This window comes from Antechinus flavipes, chromosome 3 (assembly GCF_016432865.1).
Source record: "Antechinus flavipes isolate AdamAnt ecotype Samford, QLD, Australia chromosome 3, AdamAnt_v2, whole genome shotgun sequence".
Lineage (NCBI taxonomy): Eukaryota > Metazoa > Chordata > Mammalia > Dasyuromorphia > Dasyuridae > Antechinus > Antechinus flavipes.
The window spans coordinates 271091280-271115765 of record NC_067400.1 but is presented as its reverse complement, the minus strand read 5'-3'; the positions used below and the strand labels follow the sequence as shown (position 1 = coordinate 271115765).

Sequence of the window (24486 nt, the reverse complement as noted above, 5' to 3'; positions counted from 1 at the left end):
GTCAGGAGGACCTGAGTTCAAAGCTGGCTCAGACACTTAACACTTCCTACCTGTGTGACTCTGGGCAAATCACTTAACCCTAATTGCCTCAGCAAATAAAAAAAGAAGAAGAAGAAGAAGAAAAATATTGTATGATTTTGATAAATATAGAGGGGTAATGTATAGGAAGGGAGTCACAGAAGCATCATTCAGCCTTTTAAAATAGTTAATAAATTATAAGTATAACATGACATTACATTTTTATGCTTTTAGATTAATTGTCTGACTGTAAGGATATATTTTTCTTTAGGATATTATTTATTAAAAATTATCTTTTTCCTTCTCACAACTTCTTGAAAGATGTCATCAATGTGTATATAAAACTATTCTTAGAAATTTCTTTGTAGAATTGAAACATATAGGTTAATATTTTATGAATTTTTTCCCCAAATTTTGAGCTAATATTATGGATTGAGAATTTTACAAGATTTTGATATCCTTGCCTTTCTCATATACTTTGTGAATCAATATTTCTGTATTTCCAAAATTAAATAAGCTTTAGAACAAAACTTCTTTGCATAAACTCATTTCAATCTAACTTTTCTTCTAATATTTTTTCCCTCCAGTGATATTTCTACTTCTTCATTTACTACATCTAGGATTATGGTGTTAAAGTATAAACATGGTGGCTCTGTCAAAACTGATGATAAAAGAATTTATTATAATATATTGATAGATCTTGTCTACTTACTGTCCTTTGATCCATTAAGATTTTAAGCTACTTTACTATTCCTTTGGTTCATTTAAGCATATTGAATTAAAATATAAATAAACATTTTTTATATTTTATATATTTTGGTTCCAATAAACATTTTAATCTAGAGCAATTTACAGGGAAATTTTGTAGCCATTTGTAACTTGAAGGCAATGAGTTCATACCTCTCTTAGAAGATCTCAATTTATAGATAGTCTAAAAAGTGGGTGGTATGCTAAGTCAATTTATCCTACATTCAGTCATTATCCCCATAACTGCAGAAATGTTAATGGATAAAACAGAACCAAGGGCCTTTTTTTTTTTGTTTGTTTGTTTTGTTCTTTGTTTCATAGACAGCAACAGCTGAAAAGTTCAGGCTATAATCAATGAGCCTTTATATACTTATGGTCGTCCTAAGGAAGAAGAAATCTGTTAGGGTTAAATTTGCTGCCTTTCTAGCATGTTCAAATCTGCTATTGTTTGTTCTCCACTGGTGTAGCCTCTAAGAATCAAGGATTATCTCTCAATTCTAATGAATATAGGCATGGGATTTAGTAGAGCCATTTCTTTTTAAAGTAGTGCTTAAAAGGGTTATACATTTTAATTATCTAGCATAGTTTATACCAATGTTTAGTCTGGCATAGTTTATACCAATGATTCTACATGATGTCCTGAGACTTCTTTTTACTAGTAAATTGCATATTTTGCATTAATAAGTATTCAATAAATTTGTATATGAATTAAACATATGTAATCAAAATGCTATTAAATGATATGAGAGCAAAAGAAAATCACAAATTTTGAAGGGGATGTGTGTGGGAAAACTGGAAAAAATAATATATTATTGATAGATTGTGAACTGAGCCAACCATTAGACAGCAACTTGGAACTATGACCAATGGGCTATAAATCTGTGTATAAGCTCTGACCCAGTGAGAGAACTACTAGGTATGTATGCCAGAGAGTTACAAAGATAAAAAAGGACAAGGATCTACTTCTACAAAAATAGTTATAGCAGCTCTTTTAGTGGTGCCAAAGAATTGGAAATAGAGGGAATCTCCATTTAGGGGAATAGTTGAATAAGTAGTGGTATATGACTGTGATGGAGTGCTATTGTTTTGTAAGAAATGATGAGTAACATTCTTTCAGGAAAAAAGAAAACATGGAAAGACTTATAAACTGAAACAAAGTGAAGTGAGAACCAAGAGAACACTGAATATAATAACAAAAGTATTGTATGATAACCAACTGTGAATGACTTAAGCTATTTTTATCAGTTCACTGGTCTGAGACAATCTAGAAGGACTTATAATGAAAAATGCTATTTAATCCCAGCAATAAAGCTGGTGCAGTCTGAATGCAAATCAAAGCATACCATCTTTCACTTAATTTTTTTTTTTCTGGGTTGTTTTTATTTGTGTTTTCTTTCACAATATGGTAAATATATTTTGCATGATTGCACTTGTATAACCTATAAAAAATTGCTTGCCCTCTGAGAAGATAGAAGAAATGAAATGAAGAAAGAATTTAAAACTCAAAATTTTAAACAACAAATGTTAAATTTTTTTGTATGAAATTGAAAAAAATATTTTTTAAAACAAAAATTAGATTATTCAAAATTACAGAATTTGCTACATTTAAATGGTGAATTGGCAGGTCTTTGAAAAAATACATTTTTTATTTTTTGATATTACTCTATGGAACATATACATTTGTTATTAATTTATTTGAATTATTATGGAAATCAATTGGAATTGCCTTCTTACTTCATTAGCATGTAGGTAGTATAGATATTAAATATCTATGATTTTATTGATGTGGATACTTCCTCTACCAATATACACCTCAAATTTCTTTATGCCATAATAGATATTTTATGGCATTATTAAGTCAGTAGATATTTATTAAATGCCTACCATATTCCAGGCATTCTGCTGAGTCCTGAAAATATAAAAACAGTCAAAATGATAGTCCCTGTCTTCAAGGAGCTTACAATCTAATGGGAGAGACAACAAAAACATAAATACAAACAAGTAATATGAAAGGAAAATATGAATCAAATAAGAAAGAGAAGGAAGTATTATAAAAGGAAGTTGAGGAAGACTTCATATAGAGGACAGAAATTTTAATCTGGATTTTAAAAAGTTAGGGAAGACAATAGAAGGAGGAATAACATTCTGAGATGAATAGAGAAAATGCCTGAAGGTAGGCTATGGAACGCCTTGTTCTGGGTAGCAAGGAGATCAGTGTCATTAGATCAAAGGGTACATTTCAAGTATTAAGCTATTAGGAGGCCTGAAAGTTAGGAGTAGCCAAATAGAGGATTTTGTATTTGATTCTAGAGGTGATAGGGAACCAATGGAGTTTATTGAGCAGGAAACTGACATGGTCAGGCCTATAGCAAAATCACTATAAAGGTATGGATAATGGATTAGAGTGAGAGAGATAAGAGAAAGGCTTTCCACAAGCAGACCTTTGGAAAAGACCAGACATAAGGTGATGAAGATTTCCATCACAGAAATTGTAATATCATAAAAGATGAGGGGGGTATTTTCCATAATTGTTGCAAATGTAAAATTGACAGATTTTGGCAAAGAATTGAATATGGAGGATGAAAGAGAATAATTGAGCTTTTCAGGCTCATATCTAAGTTGTGAGCCTGAGAGACTGAATTCATTATGTTGCCCTCTATAGTGATATACCTATCATAAGCTGGGTCAGGGGATGGATTTAGGAAGAAATATAATGGGTTCTATTTTGGATATGTTAAATTTAACATGCCTACTTGACAATCAGTTTGAGATGCCTGGACATTTGGAGATGGACAAGTAGAGGTAAGGGCAGAATAAGCAAATTTGAAGATCATCAGCATATAAATGGTAATAAAATCCGAGGAAATTGCTAAGATCACCAAGTGAAATTGTATAGAGGGAGAAAAGAAAAGGGCCTGAGAAAGAACCCTGTAAATTATATATTAGTTAGAGAATATTATCTGAATGGAGATCCAGAAAAACAAATTAAGAAAGACTGATCAGATATGTAAGGAAAAAAAGGAGCAAGTGTTAGACAGAAGATCAAAGAGATGAAAGATTGAGAAAAAAGATTGAAAGGTTTTATGATTCAGAGATCATAGTTGGGATAATTTATCCTCTGATTTTCCATATTCTAGTTATAAATCTTACCACTTAGCTAGCTGGCATGCTAGCCCCTAATAAAAACACACTAGAGCACTGTGATTTTTTAGAATTCCTTCCAGCTTGTTGCAACCTATTTATTTCGAGAAATCAGCATTAATGACATTTCTTAATGAGACTGATAAAATATTAGGATAAGACTTTAGTGGAAGATTGCAAATACTCTTATTACATACATATATGTGTGTTTATATCACTACTTCATGGGATATACATAAAACATTTAAAATGGATGACTCCTCCAAAATTTTACTACAAAGATCTAACATTCTGAGGTCAGTTTTATGCTTTTCCAATACTCCCAATTCTAAAGTCGTCTTGATCTTTTATCCCAACTGTACTGTTCTACCAATGCATCACTCATACTAGCTCCCTTTTGTTATATTTACAATGTTGAACTCAATATTAAAGGCAATGAATGTCCTTTACCTTCAGTTCCTCTGATTTTTAGTCATTTAATTTTTCTCTCTCTGTTGAACCATGATTGAGTCTTTCAACCAGAATTATTCACTTCTATTCTGGATCTCTAAGGATTTCTAGAGGAAAAATGTGCTTGAATCTATTGTAAATTCTTGTTTTCTAAAATCGGTACCCTTACCTAATTAACAATTGTTCTGTTCATGGTTAATTGACTTCCTTATTCTCTCCACTGAATTTTTCAAAACTCTTCTTTTCTTCTTAAGGCACCAAGTCCATCCTATCCTGCTTTATCTTAGTTAGGGTCCTCACCATCTACTTTACTAAGAAGATAGGAACATGGTATGGTTGAAAAGAACAATCCCAGAAATACATAGTTTTGAATTATTCCTCCAACACTCAACTGGTTGTGCAATTTTACCTCAGGAAAGTAATTTAATTGTTAAGCCTCAAGTTGCTCATCTGTTAAGTGAAATTAAATGCTTCTTTACTTACCTGAAAAGTCTACCATAAGGCTCAAATGAGAAAATATGAGTAATATATTTTGAAAAACTACAACTACCTCTGAGTTATTATCAATTATGATTTGCCTCCTTTTCTTCTTTTGGGTCATTTATTTAGATTTTTTTTTTGGACTAGGTGAAAGAGATTCTTTGTCTCAATTGTTACCTAGCCTTAATCACTTATTAAGTCTCAGTCAAACTAAGACCCATTGAAGACATTGTCTCTCTAGACTGAGAGTAAAGGTCATCTATCTTAATATTGAACTTTCCATCTTTTCCCTTGATCTTATCTCTTCACATCTTCTCAGGGAGCTTCTTCTGTGGATTATTACCTTTCTCTTTCATTTTCAATATTACCCTCTTTACTCTCTCCTTCCTTGTTGACTTTAGATCACCTTTAGATTAAAATGCCTATTACAGATTATGATATGCAGTTGGATGGGTACTTTTACATTGATACTAATGCCATGATTCTCAAATTAAACAGAATGAAGAAAGCAGCCTGTCCTACATTTTTTAATAATGCAGCTTTTTGTTTTTTTTAAATGATATCAAGATCCTTCCTGTTTAAAAAAAAATATACCTTTTTAAAAATGGAATAATTATTCTTCTGGTGATGGAAAATACTTATGGTACCATAAACTTTGAAAAAACAACACTTAAAAGTGATGCAGATAATCATTTGTAATGTGTGGTCAGTATACATAGATCTCTGCATATTGCCAATGATGGACTGCTAAGATGAGGTACAAAAGATACAATCCAGAAAATCTCTGATTCAAAAGGTTAGTCGATCACAGTGCAACAGTAATGATAATTGACTGTTTAATATACTGAGAGCTTTGATATTACCCATAGAATTTTTAAAGTATTGTGGTTTGTATGCTAGATTGATCCTCTAGGGAGAAAAAAGATATGAATAAAAATCATAAAGGATTGGAAGAAGGGATTGATTGAGATATAAACTATTGAATGACTACTCATATCAATGAGTCAAGAAGATAAAGAAGAAATTGAATGTAGAGACTGAATTTAAAGCAACACACAATATGTTCATTTTTTTTATTTTTCTCTTATTTTTTCTTCTTCTCATAGTTTCCCCCCTTTGTTCTGATTTTTCTCTCCCAATATGATTCATAAAGAAATGTGTATTTTAAAAAGTTAATGTATATGTAACCTGAAAAAGTAAAACAATTGAGAAAAGAAGGTAATGAAGAATTGAAATAAATGTATATTTCATTTAAAAGTGATAATACACCTTATATTTCCTTACAATTAGAGAAAACAAAATGTATCTGACTTATAAAGTACTACTGCATTCCATAGTTTGGAAGTAGATTGATAAAGTAACAATTATCCAGTGGAGAACAATCAGAATGCTGAAGGACCTTCTCTTATATGAATATTAGTTGAAGTAACTGGGAGTCTTTAGCCTGGAGAAGAGAAGACCCAGTAAGAACATAAAAAAATCTTATTCTTGTATGAAAAATTATTATGTGGAAGAGGGATTCAATGTATTACATTTTTCCCAAAGAACCTATTTCCTAATAATTAGTAAAAAAAAAAAAAATTCTAGCAATAAAGTTGCCCAAAAGTGACACTGATGAGTCAAAGAGATGTTAGATTCCTTTTTCTTAAACATTTTTTAGTAGAAGCTGAACTTTCTCTCAGATATACCATATTAGTGATTTCTTTCATGTATGATTTAGAGATAGAAGGAGAGGGAAAAGGAGAGAGACATATAGAAAAACAAAGAGAGAGAGAAATAGAGAGACACAGAAAGACAGAGATAGAGACAGAGACAGACACAGAGACAGAAAGTAAGAGATGGGGGAAGATGTTGGGAGGGGGGGGAAAGGAGAGAAAAAGAGAAATAGGGGAAATCCATTACTTCTCTATGTAATCCATTCTACTTTTGGTCAGTTTTAATTATGAGGAATTATTTTTTCCTGACATGAAGCTTAAATATGCCCTTTTGTGACCTCTATCCATTGTTCCTTCCAGGGAATAAAAGAATCAACAAAATCTTTGGTCTTAAAGCTTTTGCAATATAGTTGATTTCAGAATATGATGAAGCAATAAAAGGCCAAAGAACAATCTTCTTTGAAGTTAAATAAATCTACATACTCTTTAAGTGATACTTCTAGTATTACTGTTACTTCAATATGTTGAAAATCTTTGAACTCCCCTATGTGGATTCTCCCTTTTTTAGGGCAGATTGGAATCTGTCCAAAAGTCTTGTTTTTACTGTACCTCATGTAATGGAGATGACCCAGTATTCTCAGATGTTTTTGCTAATAGAGTATACATTGTAGCATGTTTCATTGATTTGGAAAGGCTTTGAATGTTATCCAAGTGACAGACAGTCCCTGCTGTAATACTTAGCTAAGTTATGTATGGAAAGACATTTCCAGCAGGTTGGCCAAAATGAGTCCTTTGGTTATATTAACCCAATAATTAAAATAATTTAGAAGAAAATGGTGTTTTAAAGTTTACAAACCACTAACTGAATTTATAAATAGGTAACTAGGATTAGGTTTCATATGGACTGGATAGCATCTAGTTCTCTTGGATCTGACAATCTATTCATCAAAAAAAACATGTGGATAATTCAGTTTCCAAATAGCTCTAACCACAAGGCTTTCTGAAAACTCATACTCATAAACAGCCATTATTCGAATATTTTTTATCCTTAATCCTTTTAGTTATTTTTATACCAAATGGAAGAGGGACATCTGATTCCTGGTTGTCATTACACTTTGTAACCTTAAAATTAATTATTGAAATTCTTGCCCATATTTGATGAAGAATATTCTGTTTCCAAAAGTGAAATTCATTTATATTTCTCAGTTCCCAAAGGAATTTTTGTTACCAGTTGGCAATGGCTGTTGGCAGTCATGGTTGCTGTTTCAAAGCAGAAGCATTGTAGGAGGATGGAATTGTACAGAAAAATTCTTTTTATTTTATCCTCAAAATGTTTGAAAAGGATTAATAATGCTAAGAGAAGTAACAAAATAAATTCAATAATGTCTCAAATTTTTAACATTATAGTAGTATTATTATTCATGTTCCTTTTTTCTTTGCAGGAAAAAAAAATGAGACATTATTTCATATATATATACTACATTTTTTTCTCCAGTATTCTCCTTGGACAAACATATAAATAAAAGATATATATCTATATACATATATTCAAATTTTAAAATTATCATAAAATGACTTTTAAAAATTAATTTACTCTTAAATTGCATGTTTTCATGTTTTTGCAAAGTTTAGCTCAATAAAAGGGGAAATACGTTTTAATTAATACTCTCTCAAAGTGAAATGAGGGAAGAAAGTATGTTTCCTGCAACTAGAGTTCTAGTAGAGGCTGGGTGACCACATGCTGGGATTCTTTTGGAGATTTCTGTTAAGATATGGACATGCAAATGTGATCACTAATGTTCCTTCCTTGCTTTTTTTTTTTTTTTTTTGGTCAGGAAAAAAAAGAAGAATTAGAAAAATTTTCTTGCAATTGGGGAAATAAAGGCTTTATGTTCCATGGAAACAAAAGACAATTATAAGTTCATTGAGAAAAGATATATAAAAGGAAAATTGAAGTAACTTAGTTAAAAAAAAAAAAAGGAACTCAAGATAGGTAGGAAGAAATGCCTGAATTCGAGAAAGGTGTTCCCTAAGGAGGAAAATGTCCTGAACAATTAAAAAGGTCATACATCTGAAATTAAATTAAGGATGAATAATAAGTCCCTTGTTTATAGCTAGATATTGGATTTAAAAGAAAAAAAGAGCAAAGAAGAAAACAATTATTAGAAAAAAATAACATATCAAAGATTTTTAGTTTTATTTATTATATTGAGCTGAAGTATATAAAAAGTATCTATATGCTTATAATATACATATACACATATTAGATATGTGATTTTATAGATCATCTACTAACATTTCTATTTTTAATCTCCATCATGGTATGAAGGTGAGCCATTCCATGGGAATTCATAAGAGTAATAAAATAGGCTGCATTTTCATTATTTATTATGAGTTCTTTTCTCTGCCTTAAAGAATTACATTCTAAATAGGAAAGATGACAAAATGTATAGTAGAATAAATAGTAATCAGGGAAGAAGGAATACAGAATTCTAAGTAATAAAGAGTTTCTGCTATTAAAATACCATAAATTTTACTATCTAGCCTTGCATAGGAGTAATTTACAAAGCAACCTATAAAAGTAGAAGTTTTGGGGAAAGGAAGAATTGACCTGGTTAGACAAGATGTAAAACTGAAATATGGTCTAAAGTCTGGGATCAGTCAGTAGCTATAATGAGGTATGCTGAGAAAACCTTAACTCATTCTTGTATATCATCATAGTATGAAAGTGACTTTTTCCTCTTAAATGTTTTGGTAGGAGAGCTAAGAAAGTGATGGGTTCTTTATAGATGGACAGACATTATGGGTTCAGTAATAGATTGCATGTTCAAAGATTAGCCACAGTGATTTTTTGGGGGGAGGATAGAGTTATAGTAGTACAATGTTTTACATCTACAGAGGGAATATCTACACCAAATAATATTACATATGATTGAAGTACAGAAGTTGAAGTAATAAAGTGTATATACTATGAAAATATTGAAAATGTTGCCACCTATGCAACCTAATACAATAGGGATATAAAATATGTTTTCATTTGGAAAAAAAATAATTCTATGTGTGTCTTTGATTAGATATTGCAACATAGATAGAAGAAAATTTTCATTAATAGCAACAGCCCGAATATATCCTTTCAAACTACACATTCCCATTCTATAGTCTCTTCCCTGCTTCTACCTGTAAGCCCAAGACCAGTTAAATTCTGCTATCAAAAGAGAAATTGTGAGAGCTTCTGAGTAAGATAGAAGTTTGCTTCATAATCAAGGTATCATTGCTGCTAATAAAAGGTTGTAAATATTTATTTTTATTTCCACTTTGCTATGGCCCTCTGATTCTGCTATATCTTCTAATTATTGATTTCCTACTAAAGTTGTCATTGTCACTCTGGCATACTTTAAAAAAAAATTTTTATCTGATTGTTTTCTGAGGAATAGTCAAGAAAAAAAAAAGATAAATAGAGAAATTAGTTTAGAAGCAGAGCCAATAGCATTATGCCACAGAAGCCAAGGGAACATCAAAGGAGATAGATAGGCTTGTTCAAAGTACCAGATTTTGTTAAAAAGGAAATGAGCATAAAAAAATTATAAGAGGTCATTAAATTTGGTGAACAGTTCATTGGATTGTATATTCATAGACTCAGAAGTGGAAAAGATCCAAAAATTCATCTGGTCTAAATCCTTCATTTTGTAGAAGAGAAATGGAGAACTAGATACCATAATAGAATTATATAAGGTCACATACATAATTGCAGACACAGTATTAAAACTCAAGTCCTTTGATTCTAAATCCATTGTTCCTCCTATTGTGCCATACTACTTCATTGGTGACCTTTAAAAGACTAGTTTTTGTAGAGTCATGTGGACTAAAGTCAAATGGTTGAATAGCATTGAGTTAAGGCTATCAGATACCAGAGAATCACGGATTTTTTTTTTTTTTTTTGCATTGTAACTACAAAAAAATAATCCACATAAGTAGCCAAAATAGCTACTTATCAAAAATCCATAGTTGGTCTATGCATTCCTCTGAAAATCATATGCAGCAGAGAACTACATAGCTCCAGAAATGTCTGCAATAAAATGGCAAGGAGTTTCTTCACCCAATTATCATCTGCAGTAACTGTATCTGTCAGTGAAACTGAAGAAGTAGAAGGAAAGAGTAATTTTTCAACAAGTAAAGAAATGAGGAGATTGTTTCACCTGGTGACAGAGCAGAGGATGCTGAATAAATGAGTTTCTGGCTGATGCAGAGAATCTGCAGTACTAAGCAAGAGCCATAGACCACAAACAGGAAAAACAGAGGAACACTATGGGTAAGTAAATATACATTCTGTCCTTCATTGAAGCTATGAAAAGCCAAGGAAAAAGTATTCAATATTAAGAGATTACCAATTATCTCTCAACAGTAAAATTGTCATAAATATCTAGAGGACTAGAGCCGAAGTGAAAGGAAATGAAGTTGTTTGGATAGATGTTTGCTTGATTCCAGCAATTTCTACTCCTTTCCTCGAGAGAAAGCATGGGTCTTCAGTCCTAAAATAGCATGATAAATTAGTAGAAATTTATAGATCTTTGAGGAACGTGTAACTCAGAAAAAAAAAAGTGATTCTCCAGTAATAAATGCTTTTGCTGTGTGGAAAACAGACAATGCTATATATCTTCCTGTGAAGTAGAGGGGCTTCTCTGTATAGTGGAAGGTTTTTTTGGGGGTTATCATTAGATGTGTATCATGGCATTTTGTTTCAAATTAAATAATAAATAATAAATAATATTTGCTCCATATTTGATCTATGTTTAGTCAAGTGCTTATCAGGAAGTTGTCATCTCCAAAACATATTCCTTGGACATCTAGAAATGAGACAAATTCTGATGTTCCCAAATAAAACCCTAGATGATAGCAAAGTAAACTCAAATCTGATGTTACTAAGGGAAAATCTGGGTGAAGGTACAAAGAAAGAAATTTGTGAGAATAACTTAATATACCAAACTGATTTGGCCCAGTTTATTATTCAATCATGAAGAGAATATGAAAATTAGAATAAGACATATGATTGAGAAAGTATGTGATTGGAAAAGGGTATTGACTAATTATGCCTTTAAAGTAACAGATTAACAAATGAACAGCCTGATTGTTTTGGCAGTATCCCCAAAATATTAAAGAAGCAAGCTCTTTGATGGATGGATTGGAGAAAAATGAGACAAGGGGCATGGAGACTAGTTAGGAGATTACTTCAGGAATAATAATTATTATACTGATATTGAAGGAGTCCAGCAAAGAAATAGTAAGCACATGAATAAGAGAAAGTTTAATGTAAATAGATAGGAAAGGATTGATGTGAATGACAGCATGGAGGCAGTATCAGTAGAAATTAGTATTTCATTGGCTGAAGAGGATGAGGCAGAGGGAAGAACAAAAACTAACTTGCATGTTCTCTAGCATAAAAGCTGGCTCAAGTTAAGAATGCTTTTCATATATTTAAACACAATAAAACATTATTTTAAAATATCTAACCATTCTGAGTTCATGAACTATTAAAAAAAAAAAAAACAAAGTTAGCTAGATTTGATCAGAAGGTTATAGTTTGCCAGTCCTTGCCAAGGAGAATAGTGTCATTGATAGGGATAGGAAAATTAGTATAGTCTCATATTCTCATTCAAGTTATGAACCCTTAGCCAGTTATCACCCTTTTAAGTGCTAGGAGAGATAGAACAATGAGGACTATCTAGAGTATCAAAAAACAGTATTTTTCAATTTAAGAAGACTTCCTTCCAATCCTATTAAGAACATCACCTGCCTTGCCCCAATTAACTAAATACTTTACCCCATATGACATCTAAATTTTTTATTCCCAAGTTGTCTCTCAGAATAATGAATTTGATATCCCACCTTTTTTTTTTTTTTTTTTTTCATCTTCTTGGCTTGAGTTCACCCTGGTCCTGAGAAACAGTTAGATTTCATCTTGATCTTGCCAATTTTCTGTGGCTAGTAATCATCTCCTTTCCCTGGTTATCAGTAGTAAGAACCCTGTTTTTACTTCATTTGGGCTTTGTTGCTGTGATATCCCAAGAGAGTATCTTGTTGATTCAGTAAAACAGAATCTTTCTGGGGTTCCTTGGATATGACAAAATGTTACTGCCTTGTTTTAAGAATACTACTATTATAGATGCTGTCACCACTGATTAGCAAAAATTCCTTCAAGGGAATATTTTAACTTTTATATATTCAAGTGCAGGTCACTTAGAATTATAATTGAAAAAAATTATGAAAATAAATATAATATTTTTAGTCAATTCTCACTATAATATAATTGAAGGAGACTGAATTGAGGCTTAGATCTTCCACTGATTAACTCTGTCTTTGGGCAAGCTTTTTTGACTTCAGATTTCCCATCTAAAATAATAATAATAATTACTTTAATAATTGCATTTATGTGACATTCAAGATCTATAAAGTAATTTTCATATACTCTTTTTATTTTTACAACAACACTGGGGAATAGGTCTTAATTATTATCCTAATTTTTCAGAGAATAAAACTGATTCAGACAGAGGTTAAGTGACTTGATCAAAGTTATACAGCTAGTAAGTCTCTGAGGTCAGATTTGAACTCACCTTCCTAATTCTGGGTCCAGTGCTGTATTCTTGTGGTACTGTGTCTAAACTATGAAGCAATTAGCAGTTAGGCTAAGTATATTCAAAAATCCTTCTAGCTCTGCCATTTTGTGATGATTGAAGTTTCAGAGTAGATATAATATTGGGTTTAGAGATCGAACGACTTGAGTTCAAATCTTACCCAAGGAACTCATTATTTGTGTGACCAAGCATTTCATTTAACCTCTTTTACACCCACTTTCCTCATTAGCAAAATGGATATATTAATAGTAGTGAAGATCAAAAGAGATTTTAACAGGGTTTTACAAACCTCAAAGCACAATAAAAACACTAGTTATTATTTTTCATTATACTAATGATCATCATTATTACTTGTTGATAAAACTGCCATTTTCGTATTGTATTTGTGATAATTAAAGGTTATCTTTCCACTGTCACTACTCATGTCCTATGCTGCTCACATGGAATTAATAGACTAATGCTAGGCCTAGAGCTTTCTGTATGATTGTGAAGAGTGCTGGTATTAGCAGAGTTTGTGACTGTAAAGATGTCTGCAGAGATATTAGAGAATGATTACTACTATCACATTTATTTGGTCTGCTCAACTCTGATTATATAGTTCCTCTGGTACCATCATACAGAAGAAATGTAACTGGTCATTCACTGTAGAGAGTCAGAACTCTGAAAAGGTATACTTGAATCAAGGATAGCAGGGTCCTTATAGTTAAGCCTCTACTCAGTGTGAGATAATGGTTATCTAAACATATACTTAATGTGATATGCTGATATAATGGTGCATGCTCAGTGTGCTGTAGTGATGTAATTGTACTGAAGTATTTAAGAGAGTCTCAGACACAGAAAGAGACTCTCTCAGTCACAGACACAGAGGACTCTCTCAGCCACAGACACAGTGATGACTTGACCAGCCTCATAGTGGCTCTTCTGCCTTCATCACTCCTCCATCTAAAGACCAAAGCCAGTCCAGAGATCCTCCAGAGAGCTAGCCTAGACATTACATTTTGGTGCTTAAACGTGGGGCACAAGAAGCAGCAGCAATGTTGGAGAGCTGTTTGTGAGTAGGATCCTCCCAGAGTTCCTTCGGTAACCCACAGGGAAGGAAAGGGAGAAGAGACCCATTTTGAAGCTCTGGACATAAGGACCTACACTCAGCAGTTTGACTGACGCGATCATTAGCTCAGTGGAGAAGTCCTGTGACCCAGAAATAGGGTGAGTATAAAAACAGACAAGCAGGAAACTTTGGTAAGGGCTAAACTAGTCACTTTCATTTTTCAGTTGAAATGGGGCAAAAACTAAGAAAAGAGACTCCCCTATCCTAAGGGAAGTGTGTAGAATGCATAGTTAGGTTAATAAAGAAGCAAGGTTTGTTGGTAACATGGAAGCAGATTAGTGGACTCTTAAATATATTAGAGTAAACATCTCCTTAGCTATCTAAAGGAACAAAATGAGGACTAAATATTTGTGAAATAATGGGAGAGCAACTAATTGAATATTACAAAGCTATGGGCCCTGGTTCAATTCCTGAGGAAACATATCTTATATACAATATAATACAACATTTGGACATGCTGACAAGGAAGTGTGAGGAGAAAGAGCAGGAGGGGAATGGTACTGACAAAGCAGCTGAAAATAATGGAGAATTGGACAAGAAAGGAGTTAAGTACAGCTCTGATGAATTTAAGGGGTGGGGTGCTTCTCACTTTCACAGATCAGTTACACCCAAGCAGGCACGCTTAGGGCATTCCCCATCTCAATTTTGCCTTTGTGGGTGGAGGGAGGAGGAGAAGTGGGAAGGGCAGTGACACCATCAGCACCACCCATGCAGTAGCTTTATTCACCCACTATGACAAAAGCTACTAATTAAAGCTAAAGAGGAAGGACAGGATATATCTGATTTGAGAAAAGAAGTGTGCCCTGTGATTGAAGAAAAAAGAAGATAGACTCCTTTTAATCTGGAATTATCAAAGAGCTAAAAAAGGCTTGCACTCTTTATGGGTCTACATTGAGTTATATTAAGATGATATTAGATAATTTGGCTTTTGGAATTTTAACCCCTAATGATTGGAAATCTATAGCAAAGACATGTTAGAACCTGGACAAAACTTGTTGTGGCTTTTGGAGTATAGTGAACTCTATAGAATACAAGCCCAATGAAATGAGCAACCTAGAGTTTATATACCAGTCACTTTTGACCACCTAACAAGTGTTATTTGTTCTAAAGTGTGTACATAAGGACCTACATCTAACAAGTATAGGTCCTTATGTAGACACTTTAGAACAAATTAATTACCTTTTGACAGCATATGAGCAAATTGCTTCTGCTACTTTCAAAGCACAGGGCACTTTCCCAGGAAGACAAGATAGAGGGGAAGCCTTCACAAAAATAGCATAAGGTCCAAATGAACCCTTTGCTGATTTCCTGGGATGTCTGCAGATAGGTGTCATACAAACTATTGGTGAAAATGCAGCAATAGAAATTATGATACGACAGCTTGCTAAGGAAAATGCTAGTGGGTTTGCAGAAGAATTATACTAGGACTACACAAGGATGCTCCTTTAGGGATCATAAAGGATTCCTTGCCACAGTGGGCACAAATGCCTTTTATAGCCAGGCTATGATGCAGACTTTTCAAGATCTGAACATGGAAAGACAGGGTTCCTTTTGGCAAGAGACTTCCAGAGAGACTTGTCAATGCTTTCAATGAGGTAAAGTAGGGCATTTGAAAGCTCAATTGGAATAAAGATAGAGCAAAAAAATAGGGTGAGAGAAGAAGACTCAAAATCCTATCTCCAAAATGCATCAAAAGCTTCCATTGGGTATCAAAATATATTTTGACTTAGGGAACTGGGAAGCGGGGCTTGGCTCCAGGGCCCCAGGCAAAAAACACTTGGGGCATGATGGCAGCTGATGTTACTACACCCAGAGAGTCTTTAGAAGCTCACTACTCCAACATGATCAATTGGCCGAGAAGCAACCTGATGGGAGAAAGGGATTAGAATTGAGAATAGAGTTGTATGCAGCTGAGACTAATGAGATATCCCCTGGAGAGGTGAAATCTGTCCTTGTCCGACCTATAGATCCTTTGTCTCCAGGCATAGTAGACTTGACCATTTCACCTCTGAGAGTACTTACAAAACAGTGTCTATCCATATATTGATTTGGGAAACTGGGGAATGGGTAGCTAATATGCCAGTTACTAATATAGGTAGACAACATGTGACTTATCACCCAGGAGAAGTAGTAGGATCAGGTGAACTGATACACACTCCTGATAGGCAATCTGGTGGTATTTATTCAGATTTTGACTCCCAGCCACAGAATCCAGGAATATTCTGGACTGCAGCTGTTACAGCTGACCTTCCTACACTCACTATCTATGTAAATGGCATACCATTGAAAGGGTTGGTAGCTATGGGTGAAGATCATACAGTTATTAGAGATGCCATTTGGCCCATTTATTGGCCAAAGATTAAGGCAAACACCTATATGTCTCGCATAGGAGGATCAATAGCAGCTGAAGTAGTGTTATCCCTTTGAGATGGATAATTGAAGGTGAAACAAGAGTGTTTACTTCTTTTGTAGTTGAAAAAATCTCCATCAATCTATGGGGAAGAGACATATTACAACAGTTAGGATTATAAATGAGTACTTCAGCTTTTTAGGCAGGGCTGCTCTTGAAGGCCTGCCAACATTCTCACCTGTTCCCATTCAATGGAAAACTGATACACCATTGTGGCTAGGTGGCCCTTAGCTAGTGATAAAATTCAGGGCTTATTAGATATAGTACAGGAGCAACTTGACCAAGGATACTTACAATTCACATCAGTAGTAAGTGTCTAAATGCTTTATATTTGCAAAGCAGTGATTTTTTTTTAGTGCATTACTAAGTGTTTCCATGCTGGTAGCTTGTCAAAGATTACTGTATTAATAAATCATGGAATCAGGTCTGAAATCCTATTCACTGCCTAGCATTCTCTGTTCTACGAACATCTTCTAGACTCTACAGGTATTGACATATATTCCTGGATTCTAAAACTCTAAAATTCAATTACATTCAAGACCAAATATCATTATCCATTATCCATTATATTGTATGCATGAATTGATGTATTATGTTGGCACAGAAAATCAGGAGTTGACCTTAAAACATTTTCATCTTCCTTCTGATTGAAACATTTATGTCAGATGACCACGAAGAGCATTCCATGCTCTTGAATGCATATTATATAGAAAAACTATATCTGAAGCTTTCCATAAATATTATTAACATGTTATAATTTTGTTTTTAACATTGCATACTAATTATTTTCTTTATACAAGTAGCAATTTTCAAACTTGCTGATAGTTTATAAGAAAGTATTAATTACCAACAATCCTTTTCAAAATCTGATTGTATATAAAGTTTTTGTGCAAAATAAAGAATTAAAACAATTAAACAGACAATCCAGGTCAAAAGAAACATTTTCTCCTATAAAATCCATTTAATTTTGCCTTGAATTATCTGGATAATTTCCTTAAATCTTTCATTTTACTTTGTCTTTATTGATACAGCTTTTAAGTATAAGCTCTAATGATCTATGACTGATAAACTCATAAAGTCTAATATGAAGCATAAGATGAGAAAGGTAATCAACTAGAACAAAACCAAATAACATAATATAGTTTCAATATTTCTTGGATTACTTATTCAAACTGCACAAATGTTCCCATTGATTTTATATTTTAGACAATTTCATTTTGCAGAAAAATTGTGTATATATTTATGAGCTAAATGTAATCTTAAAGTAAGAAACAATCTTGTAAATTATGTGCTTCTTTGGTCAATGCATCACATTGAAATATGCATGCTGGATTATATGTCTCAAAGTTATGTACAATAAGATGTTAAGAGTAATTTTTTAAAACACTTCATATTTCAGATGGAATAAACGCTCACAGAAAAGTTTCGAGAGTAGAAACATCTAGTACTGGTTGAGCAGATTTTGACATACTATGTTTGTCAATATTTTCTTTGGTTAAGTACTCAGTAGCAAATATATCTTTTCATATTATAATAAAAAAGACAAGGAAAAGAAAAATGGAAACTATGAGTAGACTCCCACGGTATATAATATTGCAATTTCTAGTCAAAGACTGCCACAAGATTTCCAGGCACATGCTTCACAAAAATAGAAGCTATTTCTTTTTTCTTTTCCCCCCAAAGATGTAACATACAAGCTACTAAATTCCCATCATTTATCAACCAAATCAATCAAATGCTTACAAAACATTGGATTCTTTTATAAAATGGTCATTTTAACTTAATTACCACATATATAATTTATGTTTCAGGTAAAAATTCATTCATTTCTATTGAAAGAGCCATACACAAGAGATGTAAGAAAAATTTCCCAACATATATTTATTATAGACTACATATACATAAAACAATTAAAATTTGCATGGGATGATCCTAAGAAAGTAATACATTTTTTTGATTAGACATGTATGTTGAAATAAAGTAAATGCATGATACACTTCTAATGTTATGGAAAAATGATGAGGCAAAAAAAAAATTAAGGTGTTCTCTTCTTTTTGTCAAAATGGGATTGTTGTCTGTAACTGGTTAATTCAAGGTTGCCTTTTCCTTTTTGAAATCATCCTAAAAATAAGTCAGTAGCTCAGTAAGATAGGAAGCTGCTGACATGAAGATAAGCTCTGGAGGAGTTGGAATTTTATCTGAGATTTTCCTTATTGTTAGTAGGGCTCTGTTAGTAATAGTAGGAGTGGCAAACACATTGGTTTGCCAATAACAACTCACAATTTGTGCATAGTTGAGTCTCCGAAACTGAGCAAATTTGCTCTCAATTTCTCGCCAGCGCTTGCTGAGCTGGATCAGGGTTGGCTCCACAGCCTTTGCGGCCCCATCCTTAGACAAGCTCTCAGCTTGTCTGTGCACCGCATTCAACTCTTCTGTCTTCTTCTGCAACTCACGATCAATCTCCTAGTGAGCAAAACCAATACAGGGCCCAGGACAGTTAGCTAACCAACCACAGCAACCAACTTGAAAGCAGCAAATATGTCTTTCAGAACTTTCAAAGGCTTTCCACTTTATTGAAATAATATAAAATATAGTCAGGGATAGACCTTATTGTATGTTGGAGTTAAAGAAATCAAATAACTTCAAGTATCTCCTTGTCTGTAGTTCTTTTTAAAAAAAGATTCTATTGAGTAGAATGTGTATGAGGAGTATTGAAATAATTGCCACATTTTCTTTCTTCTAAATTTGGGTGATTGAAAATGGCAGTGATAACTCTGTTATTTGGGATTGCACAAATCAAATTTTCAAGTGTTCTTGGAATTATTAGTTAATTCATTTTTCAACTTTTGGAGAAACTCAACAGAGAATGAAGCAAAAGAAGAAAGTGGTAACAACTTAAAAAATCTTCAGACAATAGGGCAATGAATCTACATAGATTTGACAGAGGTGCATGACAATGCTCTGATGAAATGAATGTGCTAACATGAAAAAAGAAGGCGTCCATATACCGATAAGTCATTTGTTCATCTGGAACAAAGATACACAAAGTCAATTACAACTTTTACTAAAGACACATAACATTTCTCAATCTATTTTACACAAGTCAAACATTTTATTTAATCATTTTCATGTCACTTATAAAATATTTAATACAATAAAACATTAACCAAAAATAGTAATACAAGGAAATGCACCAAATCACAGACTACTAGTCAAGAGAATAAGAATGTGGAGAATTTTAATATGGTCTACATATAGTTTATTTTGAAGTTAATAGAACAAGACATAAAAACTACTATTGGCATTCTGAAACAACATTACCTTTAGTTTCCATTCATCTTTGGGTTCTGGTAGACTGGCTAATTTTTTCTCAATGTCATCCAAGCATTTCAGTAGATCATCAGCCTGCCTCTTGTACTGATACCACTGATGAGAAATTTCTAGAGCCTTTTTTCTTCTCTGAGACCTCAAATCCTGTTCACAGTGCAGATATTATTAGATTATCAATGAAAAAGTTTAGTCTTTTAGTTGGTGCTTATTATGTTGTTATTTTAAAATTAAAGACCTTCACAATATTTACCGCTTAGGTCAAATTTGCCTGTTTAATTCTGTTAAGATAAAAAAAAAATGACAAAATAGGAAAATGTAGGATAGGAGTCTCTCTCTCTCTCTCTCTCTCTCTCACACACACACACACACACACACACACTTGTTTAAGAGATCTGTATACATTTAAATCACTCCTTGCATCTTGGTTCAAATTTCAAATTCAGATCCACTGCCATACTTAATCTCTTTTAAAGAATTGAATGTGTTGCTATTTGAGAATTCAGGTTTTATATGACACTTTTGGAGTTAAAATAATATCCAGCCAATTAGATAATTACATAAGTTTAAGAGGCTGTAGTATGTTAAGAAATGTATGGAGAAAGTATCAAATGTAAGCTCAGACAAGTCAAAACTTTAGATACATTCAAGCAACAGACATTCATATGATTAAGAATCTTCAAGAGCTATTACAAATAAATGAAATTTATTATTAGTAGGGCATGCAAGTTTTAGTTGTTTCTGTTAAGGTCTTCCAAAGCTCAATTTTAATAAAATCTCTGTTTCTACAGGAAAAAGAAAAAAAAAATCACAGGGCAAAGATTAAATATTCCTTCAAAATAACAACTAATGGTACCAACATCTTTTTGTGTTTTACACTAATAAAAATAAGAATCTCCATACCCAAAGTAACTTACTTACCATCAGAAAAAGAGGAAAGAAAGCTACATGGTTCTCAATCAATTTGATAAGAAAAGAGTTTATTTGAATTTGTTTGAACTGTTTGATATTCCATTGAGATTTATCTGTCAAGGTTGAATGCCTTTATTGAGTCACCTAAGAAAAAAATCAATCGCCTTGGTCTATGCAAGCATACCCAGTATCTGCTGGATCGATAGAATGAGTTTGAATGCCATTTTATCATAATTAAAAGTATTATCACAGGTTTGCTTAAATGGCTTTCATTATTTTAGTGCAGTGGCAATAATGCTTTACACACACTGGGCTTAAATTTGTCAAAAGAAAGTAACAACTTTCAACTAATGAAACAAATAAATTTGTGTAGTTTAATGATGGTGTAAAGGCTAGGCTTAGACAGACAGTTGGAGTCATATGCATTTTTAACAATGTGATTACACCAAGGTTGATATAGCCTTGGGCACAGAAATGAAACTGAGATTCATTGACACTGATGGAGTTTTGTGGATATATTTTGGATCAAATTAAATGGATGTACCGCAATTGTCCATTTATTTCCAATTCTGGCTTTATAACTTACTGAAGACTTAAATGGAAAGCTGTATTTAATAATTTCTTCATACCTAAGGAAGTTTTGCCCCGCCCCCCTCTTTTTTTGCTGGACCACAGTGAATGTGATTTTTTTAAAGCAATAAAGACATAGCCAGATGAAGGCAAGGTACTTCATATTGTCATATACTTGATTGTCAAAATAAAAGGGCTTCCTAATCAAGCTGAAGTCAGTTAAACCCCAAATGAAAAAGAAAAGTAACTGTAGACTATTTATAAACAATTACAAAAAAGTTACTGAAACACAATTGTAATTATGTACCTTTGCAAAGTATATACTTTATTTGATGTAGTAGATATCTACTCCTTAAACCTCATCATTAAAAAGCTTTCAGGAATTCTGAACATATTCTGGTTTTCACTTATATTCTCCTAAGAAATAGGTGTTTTCTATCAACTGTATTTATCAGCAGTTACCTTCAGAACAGCTGCTAGCCAATTAGACATTTCTTCCAGATTCCTTGCAGTCACAATATCATGTAATTACATTCCCAGCAGTGTTTGTTTGATTGTCTGACTATTCAGAATAGAGTTTATTCTCTGATTTGCATATAGAATACAGACTCCATCTACCTAGTCATAGCTATAAAAGAGTGATTTACTTTAGCACTACTATTAACAATGAGAAGTATTACAATTAACACTACTAGGAACCAGTCATCCATGCAAAATAGTTAATATTGTCATGCGAAATAAACACCATTTCACAAAACATATTCAGATTCAACCCCAAAGCTACCCAAATATTAATTACAGAAAATAAACATGCATTTCTGCTTTTATGACAAAAAATCATTATTCAACATTTGAGCGCTGTTATATGTTTAAATTAAAGCCTGACAGTATTGCTTTTTGATGGTAAAACAGTTCCTTTAATACAACACTCTTAAGTTTCTTTCAAGGGTTAGTCTTCTGCTGGGAAAGTGGGATTACTTTCCTCAGGTTAAGGAAATTTTTTAATGGCAAGATATGTCAGAAAAAGAGTTCAGCACAATTATTCTAAGTCTTTATCTAGCAAGTTTCATGATGCTAGAAAACTCTTTAAATCTTATCCCAATTGAAATATATGTATGTGTATGTGTGTGTATGTATATATATACACATATATATGTGACAAGAACACAAAATAATATAAAATATACTCTGTTTGGATTGATCATTAAACTTGTTTCAAAACAAACACAATTAAACATCTTTAAAAAAATATTTCAGGAAATTAAAACCAAAAAATTTCAGTTAACTAAGCATTTTTAATATGTTTCTAATCGTATATAGTTCAGAAAAAGAAAACATTCAAACAACCCAGTGCAATAGAAATTTAAACCTTGGTGATGGACATCAAAACAATATTTTTTAAAAAATAAAATGACACAAATCATAAATGCTTAATGAAATCAATATACATATTTAACTGTTATTAATTTATATTCTCAATCACCAATATACTAAGCAAATTTATTTCTAAACAGAGAATTTTATCCCATATAATGAAGAAAAACACAAGCAAGGTATATTATAATTTTAACTCCTATACCTTGAGAGCATTATGTTTTGTCTGTAACAGCTGCTGTTTTATCTTTATTTCCTCTCGCTTTCTCTCATCTGTGATTCTTTGTTGTAAGGTGTCTCCTCTTTGCAACAACTCTTTTACAGTACCCTCATTGTCTTCACTCTGATTAAAAACAACAAGTATAGTCTTCATTTTGATAAAAAAAAAACAATCACAATCATTAGCAGATAAAAGACACTATCTAAAGACATTTTAAAATCATGTTTCATTTTTGAAGAATATATGAGTAGATTTTTATTTTTAAGAAAGATGAAAAAAGTAGGAAAAATTAGTTCAAGTTCATTGTTATTTTTAAGTGAAAAGTGTGTATGTAGCAGGAGGAAAATATGTGTGTGGATTTCAGAGTTGTATCATAAGAATTTGTTTTGTTTTTTAATATAGTACTAAAAAATGGGAAAATTCAGAAAAAAAGTTTCAAGTGAATTATCATTACTGATACGTACTATAATACCGTACCAAAACACAGACTTTTATGTCTAAGTTCATAATAAATGTTTTCCCAAAACTTTATTCATGTTTATTATTCATATATAAACACATATATGTTCATATACATCTATATTTTTGTATATACACAAACAGATAGGCTTTACTTTGGGCCAAAATATTTTACTGTAAAAATATATATGCTCTGCAAGAATTTCTTTCTTTCTTCAAAGTGGTAAAAGATCTTATTTGATCTGATTTTTGAACAAATTCTACATATTTCCAGCAATTTTTGAAATACTGAAAATACATTGTATTTATTGATTTAAATATTCTTTTGAAGTTCTATTAATTATCTTAAACCTAGATATCGTTTTAATTTTAGTGTTGGCTTTATAGTAGGCTCAAGTGACTGACACTACTCTGATTTTAAAGAAATAACTTTAGGGGTAGCTAGGTGGCATAGTGGATAGAACACCAGCCCTGAAGTCAGGAGGACCTGAATTAAAATCTGGTCTTAGATACAATACACAACATTTCCTGGCTGCGTGATCAGCAAGTCACTTAATCACAATTGCCTCAGGAAAAAAAAAAAAAGAAGAAGAAGAAGAAATAACTTTGTCAATTAGGAAAATTCTACCTCTCCTATTATTTTATTCAATTAACTAATTTCAGTGGAAACACAAAATGCTCAGTGAATATTTTTGTGCATATACGTGTATAAAATGATATACAAAACAGAACTTCAAATAACCTATTGTTCATGTTGATTTTATTGCATGAAATAATGATGATATTGATTACCTTAAAAGTTACACATACCAAAACATTTTTTGTTTAGCATAGTTATGTGTTGACATGTGGTATTCTCAGCTACTTTTTGGCATTATTTTTATTTTCTGAACTCATCACTGCAGAATTCTACTGACATTAGGAGGACAAATTCTACACTAAAATCCATGATTCCTTTTGTGAGTTTAAAATGGAAATGAAAATTT

General features: G+C 32.4%; 1 protein-coding gene across 1 annotated transcript in view; it reads right to left on the bottom strand.

Moving 5' to 3' along the window:
• Positions 1-24486, bottom strand: part of DMD (dystrophin) — a 2219276-nt gene that overhangs the window by 1320208 nt on the left and 874582 nt on the right. Inside the window, exons 39-41 of the mRNA XM_051991017.1 lie at positions 23027-23164; positions 19960-20112; positions 18919-19101 (exon numbers count right to left, since the gene is read on the bottom strand). Of these exons, the coding sequence (XP_051846977.1) occupies positions 18919-19101; positions 19960-20112; positions 23027-23164 (474 nt within the window). The remainder of the gene's footprint in view (positions 1-18918; positions 19102-19959; positions 20113-23026; positions 23165-24486) is intronic.